At 37.8% G+C, this 21,845-nt stretch overlaps 1 protein-coding gene across 1 annotated transcript in view; it reads left to right on the top strand.

The window, feature by feature from the left end:
• Window positions 1-19,825, top strand: part of LOC121389677 (E3 ubiquitin-protein ligase MIB2-like) — an 80,397-nt gene extending 60,572 nt beyond the window's left edge. Inside the window, exons 23-30 of the mRNA XM_041521326.1 lie at window positions 887-1,043; window positions 2,959-3,138; window positions 4,213-4,362; window positions 4,839-4,938; window positions 9,591-9,670; window positions 15,682-15,857; window positions 17,250-17,446; window positions 19,691-19,825. Of these exons, the coding sequence (XP_041377260.1) occupies window positions 887-1,043; window positions 2,959-3,138; window positions 4,213-4,362; window positions 4,839-4,938; window positions 9,591-9,670; window positions 15,682-15,857; window positions 17,250-17,446; window positions 19,691-19,728 (1,078 nt within the window). The 3' untranslated portion in view covers window positions 19,729-19,825. The remainder of the gene's footprint in view (window positions 1-886; window positions 1,044-2,958; window positions 3,139-4,212; window positions 4,363-4,838; window positions 4,939-9,590; window positions 9,671-15,681; window positions 15,858-17,249; window positions 17,447-19,690) is intronic.
• The last annotated feature ends 2,020 nt before the right edge of the window (window positions 19,826-21,845 follow it).

The raw sequence follows: 21,845 nt of genomic DNA on the forward strand, positions 1-21,845 counted from the left end.
TCTGATAGTAACTCATTGACAGTGCTTATAAATACTAAGTAGAAAAAAAAGAAGAAAAATACATCCCCACCTCTTCCCCAACAACATTACAAAACAAAACAGAACAAAAAAAAGGGGCCGAATTAATAGAGCATGTTTGTTTGTTGTGTTTTTTTTTTTTTTTTTTTTTTTTTTTTTTTAAATTTATACGCAGAGGTTAAAGGGACATTCCTGACTTTGCTGCAATTTATAAGATGTTATTGACAAACAGAGACTTTTTAACGATTGTAATTACATATAAAATATATTTTCTGCATAATATATTAGTGGCTGTATATTAAACGTGTTTCTGATCGTTCTAATGTTTGTACTAGGTTAAATTTCAATTTATTTTCTAGAATATGTTTTTTCGTACGTATGAAATTATTTGAAAACAAAATCCAGTTTGGGCTTCTTACAAATATTGAGATGACCTGAAACACATTAAATATGCAGATAATGATATTCTAAAGAAGAAAATATATTTAATATATAAGTTTAATCGTAGAACTATTTTATTAGTCGGAAACATCTTTCAATGTAGCAAACTCAGGAATGTCCCTTTAAGTATTGTATATCTATATTGTTATACACGCAGGAATCAAAAACAGGCTTTGTAAATTCGACCCTAAATATTCAGTCTCACATGGGGGTGGTGGTGGTGGTGGCGACGGCATTGATCAACGGTTCTTACGGGTCTTCCTTCTCAAAACATCACTTTGGCTCTGGTATCTCTTTTTTTTCTTCTTTTTTTTTTTTTTGGGGGGGGGGGAGCAGTGTAAGGCCACTACACCCCACTTACATTTCCCTGTGCTAATCACGGGTTACATTAAGTTTAAAAAACAATAATTAATAATAATAATTCCAGAAAACACACAGAAATTGCCGAGTACTTGGTCAGAGCTGGTGCCCAGTTGGACAATACTGACAATAAAGGAAGGACTGCGGTTCACAACGCCGCCTACACAGGCCAAACGACGCTTATACATGCTCTGATTGGACGAGGCTGTGACGTCAATGTCATGGTCAGTTGTACGCACACACAGTCCAATTTATACTTATAGATGTCACTGGCGTAGGAAATTGGGGTGGGGGCAAAGGGGCATGTGCCCCCCCCCCACTTTTCAGATATTTTGCTTTATATTTGCTTTATAATAGTGTAAAAGTGTATAAATATAAAAGTGTGCCCCCCACTTTTTGCCACCTTCCTACGCTCGTGGATGTTCATATTGAATAAAAAAAAACCCCAACAACAACAACAACAAAACAACAAACAAACCCAACAAGACAATAATAAAAACAAAAATCAGCAAAGCAAATAATAATGATAATAATAAACCCACCACAAAATAACAACAAACGAACAAAACAAACAGCAAACAACCCCTCCCAATAACAAAACAAAATAAAACCATTAAAGAAACAACCACCAGGGGATTAGATAGTAATTGTTAAAATTGTATTAATATACGAAAGAATGTGAGAATTCGGGGGGAAATGTGAAAACTCGACGAGAAAAGCCGAATCGCCGAATGGTGAGATCCCTTATTCTATATATTAGTTTCCTGAAAAAAGAGTGCGATTGTTTATATTGATGAAATTGTTATACACCTAGAATTATAAAAAAATTAACATGATATACAGAGAATAATACATGAATGGCCGTTAGCTACCATGTATTTTACAACGAGTTGTTTTAAAATGTATCTAACGAGCAAAAGCGAGTTGGATACGTTTTTAAACAACGAGTTGTAAGATAAATGTTATTTAACGGACACCAATGTATTTTATTTCTTACATATTCTCAAAAACCAGGTTTTAAGCAAATTTTAACATATTTTTCGACTAACAGCCGTTGCACTTGTAGCTAACTAACGCGTCAAATGATTGTCAGGTTAACTATACTTCACAGTGTAATCGATTTCGATCTTTTTTTTTTTTCATTTTTTTTTTTTCATTGGATGTCTGGCATTAGTGACCTGGTCATTACCTAGGAGCAGCCAGTCGTATGTCTTGAAATTGTTGACACACGTACATGTGTAAACAAGTATGTGTTATCAAAAATAATGCATGGTGTTATCACCAACGGGTGTGTAAGAAACTAAATTATCAATGGGTTTATGGATATCATGGGTAAGTTATAGGATAATTATAGGATATTAAACGAGCTTTCATTTGGTATCATGTTTATGTCCGGAGTGAAATAATTTTCAATTTTAACGAGCTTTAGCGTGTAATATTGAAAATTATTTCACGAGGGACATAAACATTATACGGAATGGGTAGCGAGTTTAATGTCCTATTTATTGCCCATAATCGATCTTAATTTATATCATTCGACTCATTTGATCGACATTCCTGTGAGGTTGTAGTGCACCAATCGATGACGTCGCAAAGTGTTACGTCCCACTTGGCTTTCTAGTGGGACCTATCACTTTGATATGTACCAAAATATTTTTAACGATATGGGTAATAAATATAATTATTGTTGACGTCAATGAAGTATGAATCACATAATCGCTTTTAACACTGTATGTATCTGTCGGCTGGTTGAGCCAGACCGAGCAAAAAAAACAAAAAAACAAAAAAACACACACCCCAAAACAACGTCCGGTAAACTGGTATATGCACTTTACGGTAAACCAAATGACCACGTCGGGAACCAATCAAATAGTTCGCAAACGTTAGCGAAACGTTTTCTGGCAGATTATGGGTCTGGTTCATACTTGTACTGTTTTTCAGCACTTGGTGAATAAATGTTTGTTGTTTTCTTGTCTGCTTTTCCTCTTTTAACAAATTATATTAAAACAAATGTTTGGGGTGTTTTTCTGGGATTTTTATGACCTGTGATATTTCAGTGTTCAATTGAATGTCAGCACTGTTTTTCAGTACTTGGTAAATTACTGGCATAATGATTGACTTTTGAAACGATTTACACAGGATGAGTCAGGGGACACCCCTCTTCACGACGCCATTGCTAAGGACCACATAGCAGCAGCTGAGCGAATTCTGACGTCACCGAAGGTGGATTTGACGAAAACCAACAAACGGGGATTCAACCCTCTTCACTGGACAGCGTTTAAGGGCAAAGACCTGGGTACATTTTCGGGACAGTCAAGAGTAATTTTGAATTTTGAAACCATGAAGAGTAATTTTGAACTAGGATAAACTGATATCAAATTTTACACTTCGGACAAGGGGTTTTTATTATCCACTTTCATAGATATCGAAAGATGTCAGTTCTAGGATGGAATTATTAAATGTTGCACACCTCCCGCAAATCCCCCCCCCCCTCCAACACCCCCCAGAATCCAACAACAAACAGCAACCCTCAAACAAAACAAACAAAAACCACCACAAAAAAGAAAGAACAAATATAACCCTACTGAATATGGAATTATTTTAAAATTATGTGAACTGCAACTTTGTTATTTCACATCCATTACTATATTGATATGTACTACCTGCAGTAAACAGTTCAGGCTCATAGGACAAATATTGTTAAAACAGCAAAAGATTCAAAAGTGTAAGTAAAACTCGGAGGCAGGAGGGCAATAAGAATCGAGTATCATGGAAATACTGCGGCTTCACCATTCATCTCATCATTGTCCATGTTCGTAATGTCAAGAAAAAAAAGAAAAAAAAAAAGAAGAAAGTCTTTGTCTCTATGTTAAATATTTATGGTGTTTTAAAAAAACGTACAAAACATCTACCCCACCCCCCCCCCCCCCCCCCCCCTCCAATTATTTCTTCTCAGACGAACATGCATTTTTGGAATTATGAAAAATAAATTTTTGGAGTATTATAAACACCTTGATGGCCAGAACCATTTCAGGTGTATGAATAAGTAATAAAATGTAAGTACTTATAATTTAAATTATCAAAAAAGGTACTTTGAATAGTGAAAAAATGTAAGTAGTGTTAAAAAACCTAGGGTTATCACTTAAAGGAATTGTAGTATTTATTTCTATAATGTGCGTGTGGATATATACTGTTGTCATCTAGTGAATTTAATTTAGTGGTAACTATATAGGTACTAAAATCCAATGATTAACAAGAATTTCAGTAGTTCGTATCTTGTTAGAATGTAGTATTTTACTATAATGTGCGTGTTGATATATTACTGTTGTCATCTATGGGATTTAATTTGGTGGTATATATCTCAGCTGACATCCGATGATTAATAATGTCCTTTCATCAAGTTCTCGACTTGTTAGAATTGTAGAGAAAATACTGCAGAGAAATAAAAGTATCATCGACTCTAAGAAGGAGGATGGATTCACGGCACTACACCTTGCAGCAATAAACGACCATACAGACATTGCAAGAGTTCTCATTAAACAGGTAAAACGTCAGGTATAATTACACACCTACTTAGGAAGAAAACACCAATATGTCTTTAAATGACAGACAAACAGACAGACGGAGAGGTGGGGGAAGACTGGTATCGATCGATGCAGAGAGGTGAGAAAAGGCAATTAGGGAAAGACACACACACACAGACAGACAGAGAGAGAGAGAGAGAGAGAGAGAGAGAGAGAGAGAGAGAGAGAGAGAGAGAGAGAGAGAGAGAGAGAGAGAGAGAGAGAGAGAGAGAGAGAGACCCACAATGAAATATATGGAGAGAGAGAGAGAGAGGAGAGAGAGAGAGAGAGAGAGAGAGAGAGAGAGAGAGAGAGAGAGAGAGAAAGAGGTATGTTCGTCTGTGGACGGATGGGCGAGTAAGTGCAAGAAATAAACAGTGAGAGGTGAAAGAAAAAGATTGGGAGAAATATACACCCACAGATAATATTACGTTTTTTTTTTGTTGGTTTTTTCAGGGAGCTAGTGTAAATTCGAAAGCAAACAAAGGATCAACTCCTTTACATCTTGCTTGTGTCGAATGCTACATCGAGCCCATTCAAGTGCTGATATCTGCAGGTACTCTTAACGCTCATGGGGCGGGATTTAGCTCATTCAAGATTCTTGCGTCGCAGGATCGAACTACCTCGGTGGATCCATTCCATTGATTGGGTTGTTTTACGTTTAAACCAGTGCACCACAACTGGTCAAAGGCCGTGGTATATGCTCTCCTGTCTGTGCGATGGTGTGTATAAAATATCCCTTGGTACTAATGCAAAAATGTAGTGAGTTTCTTCTCCAAGACTATATGTCACATTGATTGGGTTGTTTTGACGTTTAAACCCAGTGCAGTACAACTGAGTCATGGTCTCTCAGACACTGCGATGGTGTATATTAAAAATTAGCCAATGATTAATAAATCAATGTTCTGTAGTGGTGTTGTTCAACAAACTAAACTTTATCTTTATCCAACAGCCGATGATTATTTAATGAATGTTCTCTAGCGGTGCCAATACCAACTTTGTAGCAGAATGATATAATTAATATATAGATACATTGTGAATATGTTGGTTAATATATGGCGTGTTCTGGAGGCCAATCGCTCGCGAACTAGTTGACTGCCCCCCCCCCCCCCCCCCCCCCCCCCGTAGTGCTGGTGCACATTATAAAATTCGTACAAAAACGATAGAGACATTCGTGTAAAATGTACTAACCGATATAAACATAATTATATTTCAATCATTCTACCAGCAAAATTAGTTGTAATATATATAAAAATGTACAGTGATTAGTTTGCACCCCTATATAGCTGTTTGGCAGTAATACTAATATGAATAAATGTTATTATTCAGATTAGGGCATTTTCGTTTAATTCGGACAAACACCAGCCTGCCCCTTACAAAAATGGGAGCCTGTACGCCTGTGTATTTAGTATGTGGACAATAGTACTGGATACTGTGAAATAAAATTAAACAAATCCGCCTGCTGACGTAAAATAGTGGGTTTTATCAGCTTCAAAATTGCATGACATCATATCCACTAGCTAATGAATAAGATTATATTAAAACATACTACTGTCGTATATAACAGAACTGCAGAAAGTAATCGTTCACCAAATGCGAGTAAAACTTCCGACGGACGAGTTAAGAAATGTAACTACCAGTCCGACGGGCGATCTGGGGTGGGGTTTTTTTCATTGGTGACCGACTGTTATTTATTATTTTCCATTGAATCCGCGACTCCGCTTGCGTCAGTCTTGCTAGAATTCCAAAACATTCAATCAAACGGTTCAGAATAATGACGAAATACTCACAAATACATGCAACATATTGCCAATAGGCCACAACCTCAATTAATTTCGCTATATGTTTCTATATAGCCTTAGTGGCTATAACATTTTTATTAATATCAGCAGGCCCATGGATTTTTGTATGTACCTTTGCCTGCCTGGGGGACACATACCCTGAAAAGGACAACCCCTGTTGTCCAGCTCTTTCTCCCACACTATTGGTTTAAACAAACACACCCACTAAATCTGGCCGGAGTACACCCATTTTACACAAAAAGCACTACTTTTGCATGGGCCAGAATGACCACACACAAGTCTTCAATGTCAACAAGTTAAACGTGTACAAACTACAGGCTCTCTCCTGTCGATTTCAGTGAAATAGTTGCCACTTCACAGCGGTCTACCATGAAATAATCACAGTCAAACAGCAGACTACTTGCGCGGTCAATTTTTCGGATTTTGGACAACCAAATGGGAAGATAACTCTAATCTGAGGCCTATCAGTCTATTTTTCCTCCAAAAACTGTCCCACACTAATGCATTCTAATGATATACATATTAAAGCAATGCTCAGTAAGTATCGGGATATCACCTTTAAAATGAGAGTATATAGAGGCTGTGTCAAAACACCCACCACAGTGCCTTGCCATGGTCAATTTCAGCAATGGAAACTTGAGGGACACCAACTTCAAAATGTAATAACTTTATCAAATATTGGAATTTCTTCATACAATAAACAGCTATTTTTTCTTCTAGATATGTTCTATCTACACAGTGTTTTTTTGGAAAGATTTTGAAATATTTAAAGAAAAAAAATCAATCATTTGATTTTATTTCATTTTTAATGAAATATTAAACTTAAATTAAAACTTTTGAAGAAAAAAAAAATTCTGTATCTATAACATTTTACATTTTAGATATGACAATTGGAGGCTTATTAAAGATATGGTGACTGAATTCATGGTACCTTATTAGAAATGTGTCAAAGGGATGGTGAAAGTCACAAAATTGGGGCCATTTGCAACAAATGTTTAAACACTAATTTGAGGGAAAATTAGACATGATAGGCCTCAGATTCAATTTTGACCTGCTATATTTACTGAATCTACTTCATTTACTGTATTAGACATGTAGCCACTTGGTAAAAGGCAAAACAGCCCCTATAAATGCATATTAATATGAATATGCCCTACAGATGTTACTTAGGTATACACCATAATATGTATTTTGTTGTCGACAGCTTTGAAAATGAAGATATTGGCCTTCCAAGAGGTACTTGCACCATATTTTTCAGTTTCCAGTGATAACTGTTAACAAGTGTAATCATGTGCCAATGTCTTGGAAACCTCAGTGTAGTATTCCTTGATTGGAATGATGTCTGTAGTAATGACCACTGAATATGTATTATGGATTATTCTGCCATATGTATTACAAGCCAAATGTTAACCTTTTTGGCACATTTTCTGCAATAAACTTGACAAGTGTACCAGCATCTGATTACTGAACACAATAAATGCATTCAGACAGCATAGAATATTAGCTGATTAGATTTTGAAAAATGACTGAAGTGTCTAATTTCTTTAAATGTAGCTGAAATGTATTATTTGAGTATTTAATCTTGTTTAAAACTGTATCATATGTATTTAAGGTGTTTAATTTCATTTTGTAGTGATATATCCATTATACTTAGATCTTCTGTCCAATTGCAATAATTGAGAAACTCATTAAAAGAAATGTTTTAAACAATAAATCTCAATATTGACCAACACAATCCAAAAAATTGCAACAACATGTACTAACATCAGAGATCATTTTATGCTATTTTGGAGGATATTGAAATTTAAAAGTTGAAAATTTTAATTTTAATTTTTAATACATTATAAAAAAATAATTTTAATTTAATAAAATATTTAGAAAATAAATAAATATGAGCAGGCCCATGGATTTTTGTATGCACCTTTGCCTGCCTAGGGGACACATACCCTGAAAAGGACAACCCTGTTGTCCAGCTCTTTCTCCCACAATATCGGTTTAAACAAACACACCCATTAAACTGTAATCTGAGGCCAATAGATTATTTGGGAGTTCCAAACTGCGCAAGCGCGACATTCCGGAAATGAGTTATAGGAAAACGGAACAGTGCCAAAACGTCCCCAAACGAAAACGGAATCAAATTAGACAAAACGGAGCCAAGCGTTGGCTCAAACGGCACTAAAATGTACAATCTATGGTTATATGGCTTAAGCGAAAGCACAAATAAAATGTATGGCTAAAACAGCATTACAGACATGCGTTGTTTACATATTCAACATTTAATAATGGATGTTCGGACGAAACATTTTCAAGTTGTAACACGCGAACACCGTTTCCGCCATTTGATACATTGAAATGCCGTTATAGTTAAAACAAACACCCATCCCCCAAAAACAACAACAACCCCAAAACAACAAACAACAAATAAAGACACACACACAAAAAAATCCACAACAAAAATGGTTCCGTTTTGATAGTGATTCCGATTTAGCCTCATTCCCCGGAAATGGAGCCCATCAAAGGTCAATAGTTCCTACAAATTATTTATTTACGATGAAAATATGTTGCCGATGTGTTTTGAATATATTCTTCTATTGAATACTTGCGGGGTGTCACCTGAAGTTTGTTAATCTATATGAAAGAAATGTGAAAAACTGAGTAGTGACCAGAATATTTCAAAACAGGTTTGATGTTTGATGTTTGATTTTGTCATTTGTCACGTGATGTTGATCACTTATCAAGTGTCGTTAATGTTTTTGTTATCAATACATGTATGTGTGTGTGTGTTTGTGTGTGTGTGTGTATTCCCTCAAAAACAGACGTTTTACCCGGTCCCTTTTTAAAAATCAGGACAGAACTTAACGTCTCTAAACCGGATCCCTCTTAAAACCAGACATTTGTCTTGGTCCCACGGGTGTCCGGTTCAGAGGATTTTCAATATATCTATATCTATCTATCTATCTATATATATAAAGGTATTGTTAAAAAACATAATACATTTGTATATTGTTCTATAAGCTGGCCATGTTCTGGTCCGGTGGGCTAGTGAAATATTTTCCATTTCTGCACGCATGACACATATATAAAAAAAATGTTAATGAAAAATATGTGCTATGGGTTTCTCTTTTTTGAAGAGTATATATATAACGGTTAAACCAGACTCCATAAATTTAGCCTATTGTGTTTGTTCCAAATTTACAAGTCTATGTGCAGGGGCAGGGGCGTATGTGCGGGGGGGGGGGGGGGCTTCAGGGGTGGAATCCTTTGGTTCAAAGAGAATTTCCTTAATTATAATAGTTTCCGGTGAATCATCACACGAACCCCCCTGAAACGCGGCATTCCAGACTCCCACCTGCATAATTCCCTGGACCCGCGCCTGATTCGTAATGGTGTCGCATTTTTGTTTAAGGTGCCAATGTTAATGCAATTGACAATCATGGAGACACACCCTTACACGTGACCATGATGCAGAACCAAGGAACTGACATGGTAAATACATTTCATTCTTTACAACTTATACAAGATATATTATATATACTGAACAAAAAAAGAAACTTCCGATTTGTACATATAGTATTTGTTGTTAAAGAATTCATTGTGTAATGAAATTATATAGGTAGTATTAGCCTTGAGCTGTATTATCAGGATTCATGAATTTTATCGATTATTTTTGCACTGTTAATCGTCGACAACGTGAAATTCAATTTGCACGTGCATGCATGGTTCGACATGTACCGTGTAGTATTCGGTCAATTTGTTTTACTTGTCATACTGCCATTGTTGTCAAGTGAACGAAAATGCTTTAAAATTTGTAAAAAAATTAATGTTTTTGACATTGTAGCATTTTTAGTATGCCCAGAATACCCAATAATTTACGCGAACGGGCGATTGGCATGCTTGATGCTGGCATGTCGACAGAAGACGTTGCAAGGCATGTTGGGAGTTCTAGTCGAGCGATACGAAATCTTCGCGTAAGATTTCGAACGACAGGAAGCACCAACGACTTGCCATGTGGTGGACGTCCGCATGTTACAACGCGTGGTCAAGACCGCTATATCATGAACACGCATTTGCGCAATCGATTCTAAACTGCCACTGCTACTGCTGCTAACACACCTAGACTTCATAATAACCGAATCAGTGGGCAAACTGTTCGTAATCGTCTGCGGGTGAACGGTTTACATGCACGACGTCCTTACGTCGGATGCGTTTTAACGCAACGTCATCGTCTAAGTCGTCTTAATTTGGCACGTGTACACACTCGCTGGATACGGCGACGCTGGAATACCGTTCTTTTTTCGGATGAATCCAGATTTTCTTTACAACGTGGTGATGGCAGGGTGCGCGTCTACCGTAGGAGAAATGAACGCTATGCGGACTGTTGTGTTTTTGAACGAGATCGTTTCGGGGGTGGGGGTTGTGTCATGGTCTGGGCAGCCATTGCCCATGGTTATTGAATTTATCCCAACAGTACTGATCGTTTTATGTCTGTGTATGAAGCAGCTGTTCAACAACCTTATGGGAATCTGACTATTCTTCTTGCAAACAAGTTCACGGGTGAATTAAACAGAGCCACAAAATGTGAATTTAGAGCAATGTCACGTGACTCCTTGCCTCTCGGAAACAAATTTTGAAGTAGTAGAAAATTAATTACATTCTTGTGATGTGAGGTTCTTGTAAACAGTTGAGAAATACGTTTGTCATCCTTGGCTTCGGTCATGTGATCATCCAGAATTAAAACATTGTTGTCGCGTGCATCAAAGAAAGTATCATCATGTAGGTTGTAGGGGATATCTTTCACAAACTGAACTTGGAGCATGATCTCATGAATAGTATCATAAAGGGGCTGCCACTCGGTGTAACACCATACAATGTTGTTAGGTGTTGGCTTGAGGAGTCCACTCTTGAGAATATGATACATAAACATAGTCTTGCCACATCCACTCGGACCCACGAAAACAGAATTGGACGGTATGGTAAACTGAAAAGGCACTTCTTTTTCAAGTGGACCTGATATCTGTTGACCTAGCGGTGGTGGTGGTGGTGGTGGTATTGCTGCTGCTGCTGCCGATGGTGGTATCGCTGATGCTGTCAGTGGTGGTATTGTTGCTGCTGCTGATGGTATACATGCTGCTGCTGCTGCTGATGATGATGGTATAAATGCTGCTGCTGCTGCCACTGGTGAAAATAATTGTCTTATTTTGTCATGTTTAGTCCGTATATGACGAGACAGGTCATGGGGCCAGACATATTTTTAAATGCAAATATGACACTGATACATCTTTTAAATAGGTGTTGACACCACGACATCAGAAATCATAATGAATACTAATTGGTTGTTTCTCCCTTTATAGTCACATCTAACTTCAAACATTGGTGATCGATAAAAAGTGTTGCTATTTGTACTTGCTGAAGATCTGTTTCTAGTATCCAACTATTGAACTTTTTAGGGTAGCCCATCCATTTGACAAACACTTATTTTTGTCTTCTTCTGTTTCTCCTCTTGAGCACCTTCTCCACTTTGCAAATGTTATCATCTGTTTTGAAGACTTGTTGTAACTCTTTTTCATAGAAACTACCTTCAATGGGGTCATCCGCATAATCTTTCAGTTGGTAGATGGGAATTCCATCTCTATAGTATCTCCTCTTTATTATAAATATTTCTTCTGTCCATTTGTCTTGATAATCTCTTTGAAGGGTGTATTTCAAATGAGAAATTCTCACTTGATCCCCAACCTTAAATTTAAAAGGTTTTCTTTTAGTTTTAGACTTTGTTTTCAAAGGATCGATGTACTGCTCTTTCCACACCATAGCTTCATTTTGCTCGCTGATGTCTGAAGATGATCGCTGATTTAATGATTGTAACCATCCACTAGATCTTGTAGAATATCCAGGTAGTGATAAGTCTGTTTATATGTAAAATATCTGTACATAGCAACCTTTAGAGTTCGTATAACTCTCTCGGCATATGATGCTTTGGTCTCATTCTGAGTGACATAGAATGTTATATCTTTGTCTTTCAAATATGATTTCACTTTTTTATTATTGAATTCACGGCCTTTATCCGATCTTATAATCCCTGGTAAAGGTGCAGTGGCAAATATTTTCTTCAGTGCTTTAATGACAGATTCTGGTTGTTTGTTTTTCATGGGTTCAACCCATAGATGTCTTGTAAAAACATTGATAGCTATCAGCAGGAATTTCACACCGTCCTTATCCAATTCAATATTAGAAACGTCTGCTAAATCAACATCCCATCGAGCATTCAGTCCACTCGCGACGAGCCTGTTTCTTTTGAATTTGTAGCGCAACGATCGCTGAAGCGAGTAAGCGTCTTGCGAAGCAAGCCACCGTTTGATATGGTGTAAGCTAATATCAAATTTCCCTCTTTTTTTTACAATACGATACAGTTTATTTACTCCCGAAAAGGAGGCTGGGTTTTTTGGATTGAAATAAATATTCAACAAATATTCTGTCGACCCTTCTCTCGGCATGATTTTAGATTAATGAAATAAAAATAAATTGTTGGTAATATTTATATCGAATGTAGACAGTCGCCTACAATACAATGTTTTCATAATACAAAAATACCCCTCATTCGTGTCACTTTCTATTTGCGACAGGCTTAAATGAGTGTATAGAAAAGCAGGTAGCTACACGGCTGGATGTGACCTTATTATTTGCAAAGCCATTGTCAAACAACATTAATACAATGAGCAGTTTACAAACACGCATAACCCCGATTCGGCCGGTCGCGTGTATTTACGATATAGGGATCTGACCTAGTCAGTTGGGAGTGATGTGCAGTTTATTTAAATAGAACAATAGCATATTGTACAAATATGCAACGCTATGAGCCAAACAATGTCAATGCGGACACAAGTACCCATGACCCGATTTGATGGTGTCGTCTATAACATGACCTCATTAGTTGGGATGACGCGCAGCTTATTTATAGAACAATAGGATCTTGCACCACAACATGCACTGCCGTGACCCCGTTTCTAAAAATAGACGGCGCCTTTGGCGCCTGATGTAGGACTCTCATTATGTCATCATCACATATATAACAATTATTCCCCCGGTTTGTTTACATCAAGTTATGTTCAAGCAAAGTTAGCGGAAGTTTCTTATTTTGTCCAGTATATATACTCATGGAACAAAAGTTCCTGTACATCATTAAAAGTTAATACTCACAATTTTGAATACTCTTGTTTGCCATACATGTATTATTTATCTGTTAAAAGTTACCGTGCTCCAGGCCTGGCCTATGGCAATTTGTGCGCATAAAGTTTGAAACATCGAAGGGAATTGCTTCACAATCATTCTCTGCAATTTTTATGAACAGAATTCAAGTAAATGCAATTATGTATATATTTATTTGTTTCACAGGAACCTTTTCCCGTGAGTATATATATATATATATATATATATATATATATATATATATATATATATATATATATATATACTCTGCTCACACGAAAAGTAGGGTATAGTTCTCAAAATTAACAAAACTCTGTAAGTGAAATAATTTTAACATTTATTTCATTACTGACATATACATAACTTACATGTTCATTAGATTTCATTGGTTTTAACAATATGAAAGATGTTTTAAGTCCCGCAATAAAGGTAATACCAGTCAGGGGTGGAGTAAAAAAAAAATCATTATCGTGTTGGACTTCATGTAGCTTCAATATATGCATTACAACTTTGTCGCATTGTTAATATGCCCACCCTAATTCAACCAGCGTTCATGGTGTTTACTGACGTTGCTGAATACGTCTACCAAGGATATCCCACACGTGTTCTATGGGTGAAAGGTCAGGGGACATTACTGGCCAAGCCAAGGTCTGGATTTGATGCCTCTGTAGATGATCTGTGCACGGTGAGCTCTGACATTTTCATACTGGAACACAAATCCTGCGCCATGACGATGAGCAAATGGTAGAACATGACGATTGATGAGGCTATCTCTGCAGTACAGACCTGTGACTCTCCCTTGACACATTTGTCATGGTGATGTCACCCTACGTCATCACTGACTCACTTCCATACCGATCATGAGGTACCATAGCAGCCTCTTAGTAGCGTTCACCATTCCTGCGCCAAACCCTTACTTAAGCATCATTGAAGTCCAGATTAAACCTGGATTCGTCACTAAACATGGCAGTTGACCAACGAGCATTTGTCCATCGCAGATGACGCCGACACCATTCCAGCCGAGTTTGGCGATGTCTTGTAGTTAAAGTAAAATAATGTACGGTATATGGGGGCGTAACAAAGCAGCATGCAGAGGGTTACGAAATGTTTGCCTGTTGGAGTTGCTGTTGTAGCTTATTGCGTTGATTTGACGATTACGGAGGACTCTGGTGATAGGGAGTCTGTCTTGGCGTCTGGTGGTGGAAGTTGAACGTCCAAGACGTGGTCTGTCTTATACTCTACCGGTTGTTCCGTGTTGCTCCCATAGTCTGTTGGTGAGACATTCATTTGATGAGCTGTGTAAGTCTGTGTTTGTCCAGCCGAGCATCTCTATGGCTCTAAGACGTGAGCAGAATACACACATACACATACAAGTATATATATGGAGAGAAAGGAAGGAAGGACATGTTTTATTTAACGATGCACTCAACACATTTTACTTACGGTTATATGTCGTCCGATATATGGTTAAGAAATACACAGCTATATAGAGAGGAAACGCGCTGTCGCCACTTCATGGGCTACTCTTTTCGATAAGCAGCAAGAACTTTTATATGCACCATCGCACTTTTATATGCACCATCGCACAGACAGGATAGTACATACCACGGCCTTTGTTACACCAGTTGTGGAGCACTGGCTGGAACGAGAAATAGCCCAATGGGGCCAGCAACGGGGATTGATCCTAAACCGATCGTGCAACAAACGAGCGCTTTACCACTGGTCTACATCCCGCCCCTGGAGAGAAAGAGAAAGATGTGAGAAAGAGAGTGAGAGAGAGGGGGTTGCGAGTGGAAGGAGTTAGAGAGAGAGTGTGTACGGGAGGGGGATAGAGAGGGTTGGGAGTGGGAGAGAGAGATGGGCGAGAGCAGAGAGAGAGAGAGAGAGAGAGAGAGAGAGAGAGAGAGAGAGAGAGAGAGAGAGAGAGAGAGAGAGATAGAGAGAGAGAGAGAGAGGAGAGAGAGAGAGAGAGAGAGAGAGAGGAGAGAGAGATAGAGAGAGAGAGAGAGAGAGAGAGAGAGAGAGAGAGAGAGAGAGAGAGAGAGAGGGGGGGGGGGGGGGGGAAGGAGGGAGAGAGAGAGCGATATATATATATATATATATATATATATATATATATATATATATATATATATATATATATATAGAGAGAGAGAGAGAGAGAGAGAGAGAGAGAGAGAGAGAGAGAGAATTCTATTAATCATCGATCTGTCTTTTTAGACCATTAAAATTATCATTGTTTATATGACTGCTTAACTAAATATAACTACGGTCTGTATATTTTTGTTGTATAGTTGAAAGCACTTCTTGGACAGCTAGGACAAAGTACTGATAAACGGGCGCAGATTGCCACCTACCTGTTACAACACGGTGCCGATAAAGGAGCCAAGAACCATAGAGGGTTAACTCCTGCTGAGATATGCACCGAAGACAAGCTGAAGAGGGTGCTGCAAAATTTCACACAAATAAGGTATACAAGTTTGTTTTGTTTAATGACACCACTAGAGAACATTGATTTATTAATCATCGGCTACTGGACGTCAAACGTTTGGTAATTCTGACGTAGTCTGAGAGAGGAAACCTGCAACAGGTTTCTCTTAATAAATCCTTTATATGTACCATCCCGCAGACAGGATAGCATATACCACGGTATTTGATATATCAGTCGTGGTGCACTGGCTAGAAAGAGAAATAGCTCAATGAGCTACCGACGGGGATCGATCCTAGAGCAATCGCACATCAGGCGAGCGCTTTACCACTGAGCTACGTCCTGTCTCCAAATATGGTACAGAAAATACCAGTTATTATGGTTGTGATGGCTATGATGCTGATCAGTGCTCCAACTGCTGCTGCTGCTGCTGCTATAATTTTGTTAGTAGTAGTAGTAGTAGTAGTGGCAGTCATCGTCGTAGTAGTAGTAGGGATGGTGGTGGTGGTAGTAGTAGTAGTAGTAGTAGTAGCAGCAGCAACAGTAGTAGTGGTGGTGGTAGCAGTAGTAATAGTAGTGGTGGTGGTGGTAGTGGTAATAGTAGTAATAGTAGTAGTAGTAGTAGAAGTTTGTTTTGTTTAACGGCATCACTAGAGCACATTGATTTATTAATCATCGGCTATTGGATGTCAAACATTTGGTAATTCTGACATATAGTATTTTAGCATTAGTAGCAAGGGATCTTTTATATGCACCATCCCACAGACAGAATAGCACATACCACGGTCTTTGATATACCAGTCGTGGTGCACTGGCTAGAAAGAGAAATAGCTCAATGGGCCCACCGACGGGATTCGATCATAACCCGAATTCGCATTGAGCTAGTGCTTTACCACTGGGCTACGTCCCACCCTTTAGTAGTAGTAGTGGTGGTAGTAGTAGTAGCAGTAGTAGTAGTAGTGGTGGTAGTGGTGGTAGTACCGTAGTAGTAGTGATATAAATTGGTGAGGGTGGGGGTGATCAATGAAAGGAGAATCTGAGCGTGATAATATGAGGTCTTCTCCAATCAGACAAATCTATTTTTTAGCCTAATATTCCCTTCCACACCCCTTCCCCCCGCCCACACCCTCGTCCTTCCAAGGATCTATTTGCCCTCGGGTCCAATCAACCACCGTACACACATCGTGCTAAATAGTGCGTACAAAGATGAAATCCATAAATACAACGTGAATGGTAGCCGTCATATTTGTCACTTCACATTGATAGTGTTGTATACACGGTGGCCGTGTATATAGCCTCGGGAAATGGGGGCTGGCTATCAACATTGCAGTCGTATTTGGTGAGTGGGGGTGTGTGGAAGACCAGTGTAAGGCCACCACACTCCATTTAAAACATTTCCGTACGGATTACATCTAATATAATTCTATTTTCCAGTTCACCACCGAACAGCTCTGCTGGGAATGCTACAGCTTCAGGTTTCGTTGAGGATGTCCTGTGTTCCAGTTGTTTGAGGCAGAGGGCCAATGTCATCATTCTGCCCTGCTCTCACAAAACCTTGTGCAGGGCTTGCTGCCAGAATGTCAGACGGTGCCCTCTGTGTGGAAAAGACGCCAACAAAAAAATTGGAGAAGGTAAGAACAGCAGAGTTTGATTATCTAAATTCTTGACCTAGATTTATAAAGGAAAGTAAACAGGCAGGCAAACAGGCAAGTAGATACTCAAGTAAGCAAGCAACCAGGCAGACAGGTTCTCAGGCAAGTAGACAGACATAGGGACAGACAGACAGACAGGCAGACAGACAGACAGACTAGCTGGCAATTCCCAACCCTAACCCTAATAATATTATACAATGATACATTAGTATGTCATTGAAATGTTCCTAATATACTTCAATATTTTTGTTATGACAAGGTGCCTAATATACTGTTTCACAGTAGTGTGCCATAACAAAGTGCCTAATATACCACAACATTAGTCTGCTGTTGAAAAGTGCCTGATATACCGTAGGACATTAATATGTCATGGCAAAGTACCTAATATACTGTGACACATTAGTGTGCCATGACAAGGTGCTTAATATAATACAACATGATAGTGTGTCATGCCATAGTGCCTAAAATTCTTTAGCATGCTATTTTGGCAGGACAAAGTACTTAGTATTCTGTGACATACTAGTGCACCATAACAATACACTACCTAATACACTGTAATACATTAGTGTGCCATAACAAGGCGCCAAATATTATGTGTCATTTTAGTGTGCCATGACAAGGTGCCTAATATACTGTAACATGTTAGTGTACCATGACAAGGTGCCTAATATACTGTGACATATTAGGTTACCATGACAAGGTTCCTAATATACTGTAACATGTTAGTGTACCATGACAAGGTGTCTAATATACTGTTACATATTAGTGTACCATGACAAGGTGCCTAATGTACTGTAACATGTTAGTGTACCATGACAAGGTGCCTAATGTACTGTAACATGTTAGTGTACCATGACAAGGTGCCTAATATACTGTTACATATTAGTGTACCATGACAAGGTGCCTAATGTACTGTAACATGTTAGTGTACCATGACAAGGTGCCTAATATACTGTTACATATTAGTGTACCATGACAAGGTGCCTAATGTACTGTAACATGTTAGTGTACCATGACAAGGTTCCTAATATACTGTTACATATTAGTGTACCATGACAAGGTGCATAATGTACTGTAACATGTTAGTGTACCATGACAAGGTTCCTAATGTACTGTAACATGTTAGTGTACCATGACAAGGTTCCTAATGTACTGTAACATGTTAGTGTACCATGACAAGGTGCCTAATGTACTGTAACATATTAGTGTACCATGACAAGGTTCCTAATGTACTGTTACATATTAGTGTACCATGACAAGGTGCCTAATGTACTGTAACATGTTAGTGTACCATGACAAGGTGCCTAATATACTGTTACATATTAGTGTACCATGACAAGGTGCCTAATATACTGTAATGTGTTAGTGAGTCATGACAAGGTGCCTAATGTACTGTAACATGTTAGTGTACCATGACAAGGTGCCTAATGTACTGTAACATGTTAGTATACCATGACAAGGTGCCTAATGTACTGTAATGTGTTAGTGTACCATGACAAGGTGCCTAATGTACTGTAATATGTTAGTGTACCATGACAAGGTGCCTAATGTACTGTAACATGTTAGTGTACCATGACAAGGTTCCTAATGTACTGTAACATGTTAGTGTACCATGACAAGGTGCCTAATATACTGTTACATATTAGTGTACCATGACAAGGTGCCTAATGTACTGTAACATGTTAGTGTACCATGACAAGGTTCCTAATGTACTGTAACATGTTAGTGTACCATGACAAGGTGCCTAATATACTGTTACATATTAGTGTACCATGACAAGGTGCCTAATGTACTGTAACATGTTAGTGTACCATGACAAGGTGCCTAATATACTGTTACATATTAGTGTACCATGACAAGGTGCCTAATGTACTGTAACGTGTTAGTGTACCATGACAAGGTTCCTAATGTACTGTAACATGTTAGTGTACCATGACAAGGTGCCTAATGTACTGTAACATATTAGTGTACCATGACAAGGTTCCTAATGTACTGTAACATGTTAGTGTACCATGACAAGGTGCCTAATGTACTGTAACATGTTAGTGTACCATGACAAGGTGCCTAATATACCGCAGTACATTAGTATGACAAAGTATGTATTATACTGTGGCACATTATACTACAAAATACTAGTGTCCATAACAAAGTCTAGCATACTATCATACTTTCAAATTATAGAAAAGTTCGCAAATGTTAATTGACTCGATTACTTTATTTCAGATGGCAACAGGATTGGAAATGAGTGTGCCATTCAGTAAACGGAAGTGGAAGCGCCTAATACTTTGCTTGAATGCTAACTTGTGGCATACGTCATAGACTGTGATTTAAGAATCTTATAATCAAGGAACATATTTATGGGTTTTAAGTACAATTTATATACATATATATATATATATATATATATATATATATATATATATATATATATATATATATATATATATATATATATATCAGGGTTGAAAATTAACATGAAAACCATAGTTGCCAGTAGGGCCAGTTGAAGAAAAATCTTACTGACCCTTCTCAAATTCAACTAGCCCTCCAATTATTACATTGAAATTTAACTGCACAGCCAAAATCAAAATTTGAATGTTTTTTGTTGAATAATAACCATGTATATAGTCCATTTGCGTCAAAAGAAAACCGATGAATTGGCGTTTAACTTCATAATGAATGAAGTTAAAATTCATATAAAAACATGTTATTAAGTTTTAAACCCATACCAACTCAAATAAAAAAATTAAAAAAGAAAGAAAAAGAAATCCAATATGAATAAAACTGTTTCTTTATAAATAAGCATTAAAGTATCCATATTAAATCTCATTTTTAATACAAAATGCTAGAACAGCATATGCATGCTGCTTCATTTGCATTGTCTCTGAAGTAAATGATAATGCATTACAAAGAGACTAAAGGTAGAACTGCGCGTGCTTTAGTAAACCAGTCTGGGAGTGGCAGTCTTCTTTGTGGCGATGCAAGAGGGGTGAACTCCCCAGTAAATTATTTTCCCCGTCGTGGTTTTTCTCCTATAGACGAGGCACTAGATAGAGATCCATGGAACCATCCACTACTTTGCCAAATACCCATTCGACTCGCTTTGTGCAGAGATACCGGTTTTGTCATTCAGATTACCTTGGATGTTCCATCAATTGCCTTAAAACCTGTATCAGAAAGAGTCAACCTATGCAATTTGAAGGTGATTTGTAAAGAATTTTTGTTTTAATTTACACTGAACTTTTAACCTGACAGGTGAAGTCACAAGTACTAAGTGTAAGAACACATAGTAGTCCAGCATATTAAATCAAATAACTAAAATAATTATATAAATTTGCTAACAAAATTACTGATGTTGTATCCATAATCAATAATTTTTAAAAATCTTAATCTAACAAAGCAGTTTATTGAACTTCATTGTATTGAAAATGACAGGCGTATTGTTTCTGGTATCAATATGGTACGAGGACCTGCAGTCTCAGTTACAGTTAGTAAACTTGTGAAAGCTGTTTATTCCTTTTTCCATCTGGAGAATAAGAGAGGGAAATTGCTTATAACTTTAAATAAGCTTAGTACTTGTGATTTCACCTATCAAGTGTAATCAATATCAACCTGGGTGTTATAGTCTGTTTCAAATTACATAAATTTTGCAGTAAAATTGTAAATACATCTCATATTTCTATCTATAACAGGTCATTTATTGTCGTTTTTTGTACCAGTTGTTTGAATACCATAACAGGTCATGATAACACGGACACATTTTTATGGTTTTTATTCCAGGGATTTTCGTAACTAATATATAAAACTGGAAAATAACCTGGGTATAATTTTGATTAGTACTTTAGTACCATACTTGCCAGACGCTAAAATCCATGGTCGCCTAACGGACCACCTTTGTAAAATTCTTAGTCGCCCTCAGCCAATAAAGGTCGCCACGTTACAACAACCGTCGTACTACGACATTTATTCCATCCGACCACAAATTGTCGGGAACAAACGTACATCAGTGTTATTCTGTTCATTACACTGGGATTCACACCATCCGACACCGACAGAGCAAATTAGGAACAAACGTGCATCGGTGTTATTCTGTTCATTACACTGGGATTCACACCATCCGACACCGACAGAGCAAATTAGGAACAAACGTGCATCGGTGTTATTCTGTTCATTACACTGGGATTCACACCATCCGACACCGACAGAGCAAATTAGGAACAAACGTGCATCGGTGTTATTCTGTTCATTACACTGGGATTCACACCATCCGACACCGACAGAGCAAATTAGGAACAAACGTGCATCGGTGTTATTCTGTTCATTACACTGGGATTCACACCATCCGACACCGACAGAGCAAATTAGGAACAAACGTGCA

Source organism: Gigantopelta aegis, chromosome 15 (genome assembly GCF_016097555.1).
Source record: "Gigantopelta aegis isolate Gae_Host chromosome 15, Gae_host_genome, whole genome shotgun sequence".
NCBI classification, from domain to species: domain Eukaryota; kingdom Metazoa; phylum Mollusca; class Gastropoda; order Neomphalida; family Peltospiridae; genus Gigantopelta; species Gigantopelta aegis.